At 38.6% G+C, this 14,845-nt stretch overlaps 1 protein-coding gene across 3 annotated transcripts in view; it reads right to left on the bottom strand.

Moving 5' to 3' along the window:
- Window positions 1-14,845, bottom strand: part of DCDC1 (doublecortin domain containing 1) — a 452,481-nt gene that overhangs the window by 16,027 nt on the left and 421,609 nt on the right. For 2 of the 3 annotated variants that reach the window (XM_039535836.1, XM_039535835.1), the window contains 6 exons: window positions 14,556-14,708; window positions 13,345-13,446; window positions 11,709-11,845; window positions 8,706-8,885; window positions 6,075-6,225; window positions 2,803-2,912 (listed from right to left, as the gene is read on the bottom strand). In XM_039535836.1, coding sequence (XP_039391770.1) covers window positions 2,803-2,912; window positions 6,075-6,225; window positions 8,706-8,885; window positions 11,709-11,845; window positions 13,345-13,446; window positions 14,556-14,708 — 833 coding nt within the window. Of the gene's footprint in view, window positions 1-2,802; window positions 2,913-3,229; window positions 3,366-6,074; window positions 6,226-8,705; window positions 8,886-11,708; window positions 11,846-13,344; window positions 13,447-14,555; window positions 14,709-14,845 lie in introns of those variants that run through there. The other variant, XM_039535837.1, reaches the window with a different exon arrangement.

Here is a 14,845-nt window from a genome sequence, read left to right on the forward strand (position 1 = left end):
GAAGCAACATCTGGGAACATCCTCTCTGACACTGAAATCAATGAGTGCCACACGATGGGAAAGTTGAGTGGAGGCGATAAAGCCTATCAAACACCAAATTGGGAAGATAGATGATGCCACAGTTGCCATTATGAAGGATAATGCTATGACAGGAACTGTTCATGGGAGAACAGTGGCAGAGGGAAATGGAATCACCAGAAACATACATAACTTCACATTTCTGTGTGGCTTAGTGTTGTGGCATGACATACTGTTTGAAATAAATGTTGTAAGCTAGAGCCTCCAAGGTGTTGACCTTGATATATCTGGAGCAATGGAACAACTGGACAAAGCAAAGTCATACCTACAGTCTTACCGGTCAGATGAGGGATTTCAAAATGTTCTGAAGAGTGCACAGAAGTTGGCAGAAGAACTTCACACTGAAGCTGTTTTCCCACCCATTCAAGAATACAACAGTCACTGAAGAAGACATTTTGATTATGAGGCACGGAATAACCATAAGAAACCCCAAACAACAATTCAAAATTGAATTCTTTAACCAGGTGCTAAATTGTGCAATACAGTCAGTTGAAGAACATTTCATGCAGCTCAAGGAAAACAGCAGTATATTTGGGATGTTTTATGATATTCCAAAACTCCTCATTATACCTTGAAGAAGACCTACACCAGCAAAGCAGGGCACTAGAGACAGTGTTGACACCTGATGACATGTGTGATATTGATGCAAGTGATTTAGGTGATGAACTGAAATCCCTTTCAAGATACATTTCAGCAGGATCAACTCTAAAGGCTGTTCTTGGAATATATGTGCACAAATAAGATGACCACCCTCTTTCCAAATGCTTTTGTTGCTCTGCTCATACTTCTAACACTTCCTGTATCAGTTGCCAGTGGAGAACACAGCTTCTCCAAGCTGAAGTTAATAAAAACACATCTACACGCCACAATAAGACAGGAGAGGCTGGTCGGCTTTGCAACCATCTCAGCAGAGCATGAGCTGGACCAGACTGTGGACCTTCAGCAGGAAGCGGTTCAAATCTTTGCAACCAAGAAGGCACAGAGAGCACCACTTTGATTATTCAAACAGATAAAAATGCCAGTGTTTACTATGCAGACAAGAAAAGTTACATTTGCTGTTCAGGCGTTTGAAAGTTAAGTGTTACTTAAAATTTTTGAACAAGGCATTTTAAATTGTTAGTTCTCCTTTATTGGGGTAGGTAGCAGAGCAGTACCATGAGAGGAGTAGAACAGGAAGAAGGTAAAATTGAGACCTTTCAAAGTTTTGGCCCAAGCGAGGTCGCATGGGGGCGTCATTTGAGCTCCCCGGCCAAAATGTGGGCCGGCCCTGTATCTCCCCCCATCCCCGCCCAGTACACTGAGTTGTATTTCCTGCAGAGACTGACTTTTCCTCTCACAGAAACCAGAAAAAACATCTGAAGTGAACCAACACATTTGTTTTTTCACACAGACTGGATTTTCTTTCTGATTATGGCTAGTGGAAGAGGAGAGTTGTTTGCCACAGCCCAGCTGATATTCACAATTGAGAGATAGAATCCTGTCACACTGTAGCAATTAACAAGAGCTCGCTTGGGGGCTAGGGGGAAGGGAGAGGGGACAGAACAATTGACAGCCTTCTTTAGCACTTAGGGTGGTAGACTGCGATATGGACCAAGCCAGACTGTTACATATACATGGTTTGGTTTACCCAGCATTCTGCACACTGAACTCCCACTAAAGTGAATGGGAGTTTTAAGTGCAGATTGTTTGCTGGACCAGGCCCTAATTAGCTGGGCTGCAATTTGGCTCCAGATGAGACCAGAAAATAAGAGAGGAGCGGAATGAGGAACTATTGCTAATGATGTTTTGACTAGCTGCAGAACACTAATCCTAATTATTAGGATTCTGTATTTGCACACTTCAGTGTAAAAAAATCATTTAAAAAAAAGAATTAGTCCAGTAAAATGCAAATTCCTATGCAGTTGCAGTTTCATATCTGGTTTTAAGAATTCAGCTGCCATATCCCTATAAACATTTATTTTAAATTGTTTCTTTGGTTCTTTCTTCTTTGATTGACAGCCTGTATCTAATTATAATTAAAATATTAAAGGCTGTTATGGAAAAGCAGTTAGAAGCTAACAATAGTCCTTATGATCTCTCCCAGCACAAATAACAACATCAGGGGAATCCTTAATCATGCTCAGCACAATCAGTCTCCTGAACTCACCACTAAAGGCCATACATGAGTACTTAGAACAGGGGGTGATAGGAAGAATTAATGTGGCGTTCAGTTGAAATGGGCTCTTTCATTTTCATGGAGCTGAATCAGGGTTATTGAGCTCAGTCACACAGAGACTACTTGGCAAAGATCTAGTGAAATGAGGTTTTGGTTGATTTCAGGCCCTTGAAGAAATGGTCAGGACTATGTTTGTAAAGGTAACATCTGACCTACAATCTCCCCAGTAATTGTTATGGGAACTGTTAGTTTTCGAGAAGTGGAAAAGTGGAAAAATATTTCTTTAATAAGATGAGGGATTTCTCAGTATTAGCTACACTAGCATGTCAATTTTATGATGAAAAGTGGTTGCAATGTAGTAAATTTCACTGATTTACACTTTCATCAATGAATTCCTCAGGCATTTGAATGTTCAAAGATGAGGTAAATATCCCTATTTAAAATAAAAGTAAGGTGATATAGTAAGTGCTAAGGTTACATCTTATGTACCATAATGATAAAGTTATATTAACTTTAAAGAATGTATTTGTAACTGTACAGCATTTACAGTCTTAGTAGAAAAATACAACCTGTCCTTTAAGTTTCTCTGAAGGAGAGACAACAATATTAGTGGCATCTGGACCTTGCTGCTTTCGGATTCTGGCATAAATAGCTCTAACTTCCACCTGCTGCTTGATGGCTGTGAGAAACATTTTAGAAAACAAATTATTAAAATTGTACTTTCAAAAATGTATTATCAAGATGTAAAAACAGCTATGATTGATACTTATGATACTTGGAAGCTTCTATCCAGCCCAGTCACATACAGCACTACATATGTTAAAGGCATCATTACATGAGAGAATAAAGATACCAGTAATATATTTAATTACCTGGTTTCTGAGCCATAAATCTCACTACAGAGCCTTAGAGGAAATGATTCAAGATTTCATGATAGGTACGCAGTTCATATTGGTCATTACAGTTCTAGCCAACTTTGTATATCACATAAGCTGCATGCAGAGAGCAGAAGGCTGGTGGGTGGGGTGGAGAGAATCATTAAAGTAGAGACAGAAGAGCTGGAAACTGCAGCAGCTTGACCTTGTGGAGTTTCTAAGTAGTCATCCATTCAAGGGTAAGTGTGTTTGGGAGTCTAGAAGAGAAAAGGGAGTATTGCCTTCTAATCCCAGGGATACCCAAGGTCTTTGAGGAAGAGAAGCCCTAGTTCCAGAGACAGAAACATCTTAATGCAGGCCTGACCCTCCCTGCAGCTCTGCTAGGCCTCTTCCTTCCTATAAGAGCAATAATGCTATTGGTCAAGTCTCATCACAGTTACAAAGTAATAGCCTAATAAAGGACACTGAGGATGTTAATGTTGAAAACAACAAGAAATGCTGAACGAATATCCGAAACCTCAGCAGGGAATGCAATTTGGCTGGTCACCTGCTTTACTTCCATCATCCTTGTCTCCAAAATCTTGTGGAGCCCTGACCCCACAGAGCTTTCATTGAGTCTCAGAGAGCTCAGGACAATACTGCGTTTCCCTTCAACACCTGCCAAGAGAAATCTGATGGATCTTTGTTTCATCAGCTTGCAGAAATGGAGGGGATAATCTAGTTTTTGGATTTCAAAAAATACTGGGATAGTAGTCAGATTTAGAGTGGCACAAGGGAGATTTAAATATTTCAAAACAGAAGTGGAAGAATCAGGGAATATGATGTACTGGAACTCACCTGAGTGATACACTATATACTGCAAAATGCAGTTCCTTTAGTGACAACAATAATGTATCAGGAACATACTACATTTCACTGAAACATCAGCAGCACAACAATGGCCACTGAGGATAAACATTGACAGAGTTAATTCAGACAGGGTGAAGGTTCTGAAACTGAGTTAGAGCACATTATGGACTACAACCTGGAAAAAAAAAACCCCTCAGTGAACATAGGGATCATTGGAATAGCCAACATACCTTCTCAGATTTTGATTAATGGTGCTGGATGTAGGTTTTCTTTGAAATTATTCTTTAGTTTCACATATCAAATAAGACTATGATCTTTTCTTATGGCGAAAATATTTTGAAATCAAATGTTATAATTTAAGGCACCAAATAAAAACTAGTTTTGAATCCATTCGTGTGACTCTTGCTTATTAATACCATGTTCTAAATCATTCTGCACTCAGCAGTTCAAGGGGACACCAAACAATCTATTATGGTGTATTATGTTTATAACCATCATGCTGCCTGCTTCCTTTCCCACTTGGTTCTAGCCAACATGTCACAATAGAGCAGTATGTGAAAAGGCGATTCATTCATGGCATTTAGAAGTGCGACATCTCTCAATTATGAGAAGTAGTAGAAAATAATTGCAACTGCACAACAGAAATACAGACTACATCTAGAATGTTTTGTTGCCAGTGCATGACCTCTTTTGGTCACTTCACTAAATCAAAATGATTTAGTAGTTTATGCCAAGAAGTGTGTGTATCTAATCCAATCATCTAAAAGTAAAACCTTATGGTAGAACCTGGACTAAACATAGCTTAAAACAAGGGCTTAATTTAATTAGGTGAGGACATTTCTAGCCTACATCAACATGAAGTGACATACATAAGTCAGAATTTACTAGCTACATCAGCTTTCCCAGGCTAATATGTTCAATAATGAACAAAACCAGGAAATACTGTTTGTATGTATTGTTATACAGCCATCCAATTCACTGTTTCTTTTTAAGCAATGCCAGTACAGTGGTCCTTTGAAATGTGGCTTTCTGATCATGCAGAATATAAATATTGATCACTTTCATTTCAGTTGGACAGAACATACTTCAGTTTATTTGAGGATAAGATATTCATGAAAGCTACTGTTATTTATCTCACTACTAAATCTCTCTGTTGTTTTTTCTCATTTCAAAAGGCTAGATTGTACAGCTTTGAATGGGCACACCTACCCTGTAACTGCCCCTTCTGGCCAAGTATGGGTTTACTGAGGCCTTCCTCAGTTTCTCCTTAACTGAGGCACCCTTAAAAGAGTTCATACAGGCCAGATATTCAAACAGTCTTCTTCTGGGATCTCATTTATTATACCCAGCATGAAGTCTTTCAGAAGTAAACTCAAACCTTCAAAGTCTTCATCCCAGTTTCAGCGAGGCCCAGTCCCTCCTCCCTAAGGGTCTGTCCTCTCTAGCAATTCATTTATTTTTCCCAGTCCCAACCTAAGCACCAGCCTTCCTCCCCAAGGGCCTGCATTTCTACTCTGTCTGTACATATTGCCTGGAGCTTGACCTCATCTGATGTTCCCCCCCTTCCCTGCCCACAACAGCCTTCTTACTCCCTGAAGTGTCTGGAGGCACCTCCCAATCTGCAGCTATCATCCAGGTGAGCGTGATGCAATACTTTAAATTACTGGAATTTAGAAACCTACTGCTGGATTGATAAGAGAGGTAACACATAGTTTGCAACTTGGGGATTTTATCACATTTTATCAGGAACAAGCATGAAGGAAAAATAGGAAAGTTAAGTAAAAGCTGGAAGAGCAGTTCAATGGCTAAAACAAAGTATTAATGTAAAATAAGTCTGTTAAAAGAAAATCATTATAAAATACTTGGTTAGTTTTAATGTTATTTTAAATTACTGTAGTTTGTAAAGTGTCATATTAAAAACATTGGGTAAAATCCTGGCTCCATTTATGTCAATAGGAATTTTGCCGTTGTCTTCAGTAGGGACAGGATCTCATCCATTATGTACAGTTAAGTTACAATTTAATTTAACCTATCTTTCTAATAACAAACAGTGGGACACATAGCAAGTTTTGGCACTTTCTTTCATGGAGGACAAATCTGAATCTGTGATTAATTACCTCTTCTGCTCAGAAAAGGACTTCCAGCAGAAACACACAGAAGCATGTCTCTCTCTATTTCATCCCATGACTGGAGTGGCTCACCATCCGGTGTATACAGAGCCTTGGCAGGCTGTTGCATATTTAGCCTGGTGGTGCAGTTATCCAGCAGCTGAAATGGAGAAAATGGTGTTGATACTGAGCACTGCATACAGATGCACAGACTTATGCTGTAGAATAAACACAGAAATACAGTTTGCCAGACATGGTGGAACACCACCAAACAGATGATGAAAGAGATGTTACAGAACCTCGTGCTGTAGAATCTTCTCTGGATCCCAGACCTGAAATCCTTATTCAGGCAAACCTTTCATTAATGTTCATGAGAATTTTGCCTGAGAAAGGAGGTCAAGATTTGGTCCATACAGAGAAAGGCAGCAGAGACAGAAACAACACTGTAAAGAGAATATGAACAGAAAGCAATAGGGACATTCTATTAGACATTTTAAAAATAAGCACCAAAAAATAAAGACCAAAATTAATGAACCTTCAAATTACATATATTTGTCTGCATGTGAATGGTTAATTTAATTATATTGGCTCCCCCATTTAGCTCTTTCTGGATTTATGGAATGCTTTAGCTCAGTGTTTGGGCAATTTCAAGAATTTTATCTGTGGTTTGGTCTTAAGATCAATGTATAGTTTCAGAATGAGACAAAGAAAAAGGCCTTAAAAATGTGTGTCTCAATCTACATAGACACATTTAAATACATACACAAGGTTATATAAATGACTATATGTATATAAATGAATACTTGTTTTATTATATTATTCTAACTCTTCTAGATAGGTATTACACACTTCAACCATTAAGTAAATAAGTCAAGATAATAAACTCATTGTTCCAAACAGAAGTTGAAAATATACAAAAATCTAATAATTCATGGCTGCTCTGCTCTCAAATCTGAAAGAGAATTCATTGGAGCCTATTGTAAGAGTTGCTCTGGCTCCCAGAGACACTCCACTGGGGCAGAGGGTGAAAGCCACTGCAATACAGAGGGAGAAGCTATGAGAGCAGCCTTGGCATGGGAAGGAGATTGTACTCCTGAGTCACTTTGATGCCAGAGCAGGAGGCAAAAACTACTTTAATGCCAGGCTTGGAGCTACTACTTTATGCAACAATACACAACGTGTGGGGGAGAGGTGGATGGACAGCAGCTGTAATAATTCAAAGGACCAGGTGGCTGCATTTGGAGGTCTTGGGGAGGACAGCAGTTATTGTAGAGGAGAAGGAAGCAGTAACAGAAGCTGGGAAACTGTGGGCAGGATAGGCATGTGTGATTCTGATAAGCTGGGTCTCACATACATGTATTATATACAATAAGAACTCAGCAAATATTGGAGGAGATACAATTTCATCTTGATGTTCTGATGACTACACAACCCACTTCACCTTTGCTCCTGTGCTTTTGTCATGTTTCTGAAGCCCTCATACTATAAAGAGAAAGGCTAGGAATCTCCTTTGAGGGTCCTTGAAATAAGCAATTAAAACAGAGTGGGACAGATGGTAGTGCAAACACCACTGGTTGTCAAAAAATGAAAAAAAAAAGGTTACTTTGTAAACAATTCACTTGAGTTACCCCCTCTGGCATACAGGGGTGGGGCCAAAGGCATTCCATTACATCACTTGACCTGATTACCCTATTGCAATCCCACGGAAGGTCTGCTGAGAGACCAGCAGAGAGGCAGCTTTATCTTACAGTTGGCTCCGTGAGAGCTCTGCCTGCACTGGCTGCATGAAGTGATGCAAATGATAAGTGCATTCCCCAGCCAGCATGATCACACTTCCTTTCTGGCCTTTTGGGGGATGTACTGGTTAGATGTGACCTCCCAGGCAGAGCGAGAGTTGCAGATGCTTTGTGTTGGCATTCACTTTCCCCTTATCATGGCCCTATCTTCTTGGATCACATGGCTGAATTTGGTTTATGACCTAAAATAATGTAATTATTTAAATTTAGGATAATCCTATTCAAAGGTTTACTTTAACAAATGATATTCCCTACAATAATGAAAACAAATAGAAATACATTTGTACATTTGTTTATGAGAAAATATTCTATATCTAAGAATCAGCATATACTGACGAGCTTTACAATTCTGCCATTGTATGCATGAACAGAAAGCTGAGGACTTTTTACCCTGGTAATTTGATGATGTACCATATAAATTGCTACTGCCTTGGGTCACAGTACATCACACATTCTTTTGCCTGAATTGTTTCCATTATATTGTTAAGGTTATCTGCAGAAAGTCCATTTAAGAGATTTTTTTGGTAGTTACATCATGTTGGTTTTAGTTTACTAAGGGGCATCACCTTACAGACTATAGAGAAGAATCAAATGAATCCAAGGAAAATCTGCCATAATGGGAAAAGTGTGTTTTCCCTTTTTTCTGCATTAAATATATATTAATCTTGCTAAATCGTAATAAACTCTGACTCCTAGAGCCAGATTCTCTGCTGATGTAATTCCAACACAGAATTCAACCCTTAAAAGTCCATGTTTTCCTTAACAGGTTTTGAATCCTTATTGAAGCCATCTTTTAGCAATAGGCAGCACTTTTGAAAGACTGATTTCTTCTGCTGTACTTTACCTCTGAAATTGTTTTTCCCCAGGCATAAACTCCTTGCTCGGGTTTATAACCATTCCGGTAAGCCCACACTCTTTTTGCAGATGGTTGATCATACAGACATCTGTGTTTGGATGACAGCAGTTTAGATGAAAATGGAGAACTTCTTTCGAACTGTGATGCTTGAACCTCTGAGAAGTGTGTCTATAATGAAAAGATTTCAGAGAATGTGAAGTTAACATAGGTGCCACATCCCTTTATAGTATTTTATGTATAGCAAAATAGAAAATGTAGGAAAAGAACAGACTAATCTATTTTAAGTACAATAATATCATAAACAGTGAGGGCTATATGACGATCTCAATCCATCCCACTGAATGATGATTGATACTTAACTCAGTGGAAGTCTGTGAGCAGATTGTGATTATGTGGCCCTAAAATTGCCTAATTGGAATTGAGATACTGTATGTTGTAGGATGTATATTTTATGATCAGGACCTCACATGACCGATAGTGAGAGACAATAGCTATAGGATTATATAGTATCCCTATACTCAGCCATAACGCTCAGTGATATAAAATTGGGCTTCTCTCCCATGCTTAAATATACAAGACAATGAATCTATAATACATAGTGTAAATACTCATATTATGAATAATAATTTATCCAATCAGGTTTTGAAAAATGCCTTGTTATGATGAACTGTGCTTTATCTCTTAATTACATTATAGATATGTCAACACGCTCTAATGCCATAGTATTGTTTCTTTTCACCAATTTATACAAAGCCCATGAGCCTTCAAGACAGTTTTGATTAAAATATTTCCAAAACCAAAGAGTGGAAGTTTTCCAAGATCTTGTACATACATCCAATCTCAAATTTTTTCCTTTGTTTTGGTATATACTATAATATTGACTGATTAACCATATAGATGGAAACTACTTTTTTGAGTCTGGATGTCTGTAATGAAATTAGAACAGGAGTACTTGTGGCACCTTAGTCTCCTGCTCTTTTTGCAGATACAGACTAACATGGCTGCTACTCTGAAACCTGTCTAATGAAATTAGTACTTCACTGTTTGCTCTTGTCACATATTCAGATATAGCCTTAGGAATGATTAGCATTGAAACTATCAAGCCCATTTTACTATGCAGGATATAATTGTTCATGCACATATCTATAGGGCCTTTTTCATTTTCCTTATTAAGATAATTCTTGGGCTCCATTGAGTCTCATAAACTCATAGACATTAAGGCCAAAAGGGAGCATTGTGATCATCTAGTCTGACCTCCAGCACAGAATCTTACATGTCCCCTTCTGTAATAGACCCATAACTGCTGGGTGAGCTACTGAAGTCCTCAAGTTACAGAGAATCCACCATTTACTCTAGTTTAAATCAGCAAGTGATCCATGGCCCATGCTACAGAAAAAGGCAAAAACCCTCTGTGGTCTGTGCCAATCTGACCTGGGAGAAAATTCTTTCCCAAACCAAAATATGGCAGTCAGTTGAACCCTGAGCATATTGGAAAGACCCATCAGCCAGACACCTGGGAACGAATTCTCTGTAGTAACTCACAGTCCTCCCCATCTAGTGCCCCATCTCTGGCCATTGGGGATTTTTTGCTACTAGCAGTCACAGCTGGGCCACATGCCATTGTAGGCAATCTCATCATACCATCCCCTCCATAAACTTATCAAGTTCAGTCTTGAAACAAGTTAGGATTTTTGCCCCCACTGCTCCCCTTGGAAAGCTGTTCCAGAACTTCATTCCTCTGATGATTACAAACCTTCATCTGATTTCAAGCCTAAACATGTTGATGACCAGTTTATATCCATTTGTTCTTGTGTCCACATTGGCACTTAATTTGAATAACTCCTCTCCATCCCCTGGTATTTATCCCTCCAATGTATTTATAGAGAGCAATCATATCTCCCCTCAGCCTTCACTTGATTAGACTAAACAAGCCTAGCTCCTTGAGTCTTCTCTCACAAGGTAGGTTTTCCATTCCTTTGATCATCCTAGTACCCTTTTTTGCACCTGTTCCAGTCTGAATTCATCTTTCTTAAACATGGGAAACCAGAATTGCACACAGTATTCCGGATGAGATATCACCACTGCCCTGTATCATGGCAATAACACTTCCCTATCTCTACTGGAAATACCTTACCTGACGCAACCTAGGATTGCATCACCCTTTTTCACAGCCACATCACATTGGTGGCTCATGGTCATCCTGTGATCAACCAATACACCCATGTCTTTCTCCTCTGCTGCTTCCAACTGATAAGTCCCCAGCTTATAGCAAAAATTCTTGTTGTTAGTCCCTAAGTGCATGATCTTGCACTATTAAATTTCATCCCATTTCTATTCCTCCAATTTTGAAGGTCCTCCAGGTCCTCTGCTATGATATTCCAGCCCTTCTCCATATTGCAATACCTCCCAACTTTGTGTCATCCACAGGTTTTATAAGCACATTCCCACTTTTTGTGCCAAGGCCATGAATGAAAATGTTAAATAAGACTGGTCCCAAGACAGATCCCTCAGGAGCTCCACTAGTAACCTCCCTCTTCCTGACAAGTCACCTTTCAGTCTGACTCGCTGTAGTCTCCCCTTTAACCAGTGCCTTATCCACCTTTCAATTCTCATATTAATCCCCATATTCTCCAATTTAACTAATAATTTCCACGTGGAACTATATCAAATGTCTTGCTGAAATCATGTAGATTAGATCTACTAAATCTAAAAAATCAGTTATCTTCTCAAAGAAAGAGATCAGATTGGTCTGGTACAATCTACCTTTTGTATAACCATGTTGTATTTTATCCCAAATACTGTTTGAAAACCTTGTGTGTGTATTTGGCAGCCTGTGAATACTTTTTCAGATAATGAACTATATAGGCTGTACTGAGTCACATGATCAGTGTATCATAGGACTAGTGTAAAATCTAACCTTGTGATAAAATTCCTCAACAACATTAATGCTGTTTTTAATTTTGGAATATTGATACAGATTGTATTTTATACCTCGGTATGTTGTATATTTTCCATGAGCCTCATCTCTTCTTCGGTTTCTTCAGTCCAGCCTCCTTCTACTACTACAGGCTGAACTGGGCTTTTTGTAGGCACCAAGGTGGATGGTTTAAAGGCTGTTATTCGTCGCCCTGAGGCAGAGAAATTTCAAAATAACTCTTGTAAAACTATGTTTTCTTACTTTGATGGTTTATTTTATTTTTTTCTTACCTCTGGTCACAGAACTTTTAAAGCTATTAGTCCTAAAATACTAAGTATAATTTGTAAAAACAAACAGTACACATAGCAAGCAAGGCCAGGCAGTGATCGAGACAGACATATCTATGCAGACCAAGCAAAAGCCTAATGTGAACACCACAGTCCAGATAAGTATTAGATAGAATTTCTAACTCGCAGCATCAATTTCATTTTCTTTCAGTCTGTAACATATGTTTTGTTCTCCCTCAATAAGAGATGATTAAGGGGGATATGACAGAGGTCTATAAAATCATGAATGGTGTAGAGAAAGTGAAGATGGAAGTGTTATTTAGCCCTTCACATAACACAAAAAACATGGATCACACAATGAAATTAATATGCAGTAGGTTTAAAACAAACACAAGGAAGTATTTCTTATAAATTGATTCAAAAAATTTATAAATATAAATTGATTAAAAAAATAATTAAATAAGTTCACAGAGGACAGGTCCATCAGTGGCTATTGGCCAAAATGGTCAGGGATGCAATTGCATGCTCTGGGCATCCCTAAACTTCTGACTGCCAAAAGCTGGGTCTGGACAATAGGGGAGGGGTCACTCAATAATTGCTCTCTTCTGTTCATTACCTCTGAAGCATCTGGCACTGGCCACTGCTGGAAAACAGGATACTGGGCTTGATGGACAATTGGCCTGACTGTATAGTTATTCTTATGTTCTTATGACAACCATGGGCCTTTTTGGTTTCCTACAGGAAGCAGCAGTCAAGCACATGGCCAGACTCTCTGTTTGGCTCTAACCCCTTCACACTGTTTTGCTGATGCAGGATCCACAGGAGGCATAGAACTAGTATGGCCATTTATTGCTATACCATCCTTCCCTCAGCCTCCAGTGCAAAGGGTGCCTAGGGGTAACCACAACCAACTAATGTGTTTTTAAACATTATTGTCCCTCTCCACACTCAGGATATGTCTACATTAAACCTTTTTACCTTTAGTTAATTGATTGCCAGGTAATTTGAGGCACTGAACACATTTATAAAGTCTACTGTGAACACTACCCAAATATCTGTTTCCAGCACAAACCCTTAATCCTATCTGTTAAAACATGTTAGTGAATGCATTTTCTAACAAAATGAATTTTGTCTGCATAGAAAAGGCTTTCAACGTCCAAATACCTACTGAAGCTTCACATTTGCGATCAAATCGGAGTAGGTGAACCCAGTACCTGCATAGAGTCCAGTGAAACCAATGGGGCTTCATATGGGCACAAGGGATGGATCCTATTGCAGGGCCAGGGTCAGGATATTGGGTGCCCAAAGGCTAGTCTGCACATCAAGTGGAAGTTGTACAGACAATTTAGTCAGCCACTTTGGAAATCAAAGTTTAGTTATAAATATCACAACAGTTTCAAATTAAATGCATCTTGATACCAACCTTGCAGCTGTCTCATTTTGTGTTTCATAGCATCTAGATCAGCCAAAATTTTGTCCTTCTCTAACCAGTTTTGTTTCTCTTGCCTTGCTGCCTTTTGCAAAGCTGTAATAAAAGAAATAAATAATATTTCTACTGGTTATTTTTCTTTGTAGTGGTTTGCATTAATAGGTTTTTTTTGGCTGACTGATTAGTATAATTGGATCTCTTTTAGCAAATAGTTTTTAAAGAACTTGAGAGTATTAGTGAGTTAAACAGATCCAATTACAGACAAGTAATTAAAATGTAAGTGTCCTAACAAAACAAAACAAAAAAAAACACCTCTCTGAAAGCATATGAAGCTTAAGGAATGTCTCTGCAGAGCAAGACACAAAGACATATTGATTTAACATGTACAGTACTGTACTACATTTACTTTTCCAGTATTGCATGCTTAAGTATAGCAGTAGAAGATTGGCTTAACATTTTTTTAAACATGCTCCTGCTGATAGAAGACCTTTATTCTTGCAAATGACAATGTTCAGACAATTAGTCCTCATTGTGAAACAAATACCTAGCACTATGCTTGAATCATTGCTCAACAGTCCATATACATCTTACTATCTACTTTGAATTTTATTGACATAGTGGGTATAATTTGGAGGTTGATTTTAAGCTTCTGGATAATACATGTAATATATACTAGCCAAACCTTTCTTTTTAGGTGTCCAATTGTGCAAAGATTTATGTATGTGATTAACTTTACTCAAGTGAGGAGTGCAAATGTGATGTAGTTACAGCGGCATAACTTTTTCCCCGGATAAGATATTTAATTTTTATTCCTCACTAAAATAAAGTGTTTTAGAATTTGCTCTGAGATTTTCACTCTCTTTTGAAGGGCTTGCCCACATGGAGACTTAGTGCATGACAAACAAGGATGTAACTCTTCAGAATCATAGCTTGCCACACGCTTACTAGCTCTGTGGACCCTGCTACTGCACTCTTAAAGTTCCATAGTGGTTTTGATCTATAGCTGTTGTTTGAAATAGCAATAGGTCAAAGCACATTATGGAACTTCTAGAGCACAGTTGTAGGGTCCACAAGGAGACCTAGAGCACTGCAGGCTAGTTCACTGTAGATTTACATCCTGGCTTGCTGTGCACTAAGTCTTACTGTGGATAAGCCCTAAGTATCTCACTTGTGAGAAAGGGGAAAGAAACCCAGTATACGCATACCATCCAAAGGTAGAAAAGGTTCTCCACAGGAAACCCAGACCTCTATAGGATTTCTGAGGATGATGGTGAGCAAAGAATCATCTATCATGTTCAAACTGTCTGGAGTCATCAAGGATAATTCTGACTTTATCTTCGCTTTCTCCATGTACTTATCTTTGTATTTGGAAAGAAACAATTACAAAGTTTATCTTTATATCACTTTACCCTAAAGAGTTTTTTCTCATCTTATTACAGTAGAACCTCAGAGTTACAAACACCAGAGTTACAAACTGACCGGTCAATCACACACC

The sequence above is a fragment of the Mauremys reevesii genome, linkage group 4 (assembly GCF_016161935.1).
Source record: "Mauremys reevesii isolate NIE-2019 linkage group 4, ASM1616193v1, whole genome shotgun sequence".
Taxonomy (NCBI): Eukaryota; Metazoa; Chordata; order Testudines; family Geoemydidae; genus Mauremys; species Mauremys reevesii.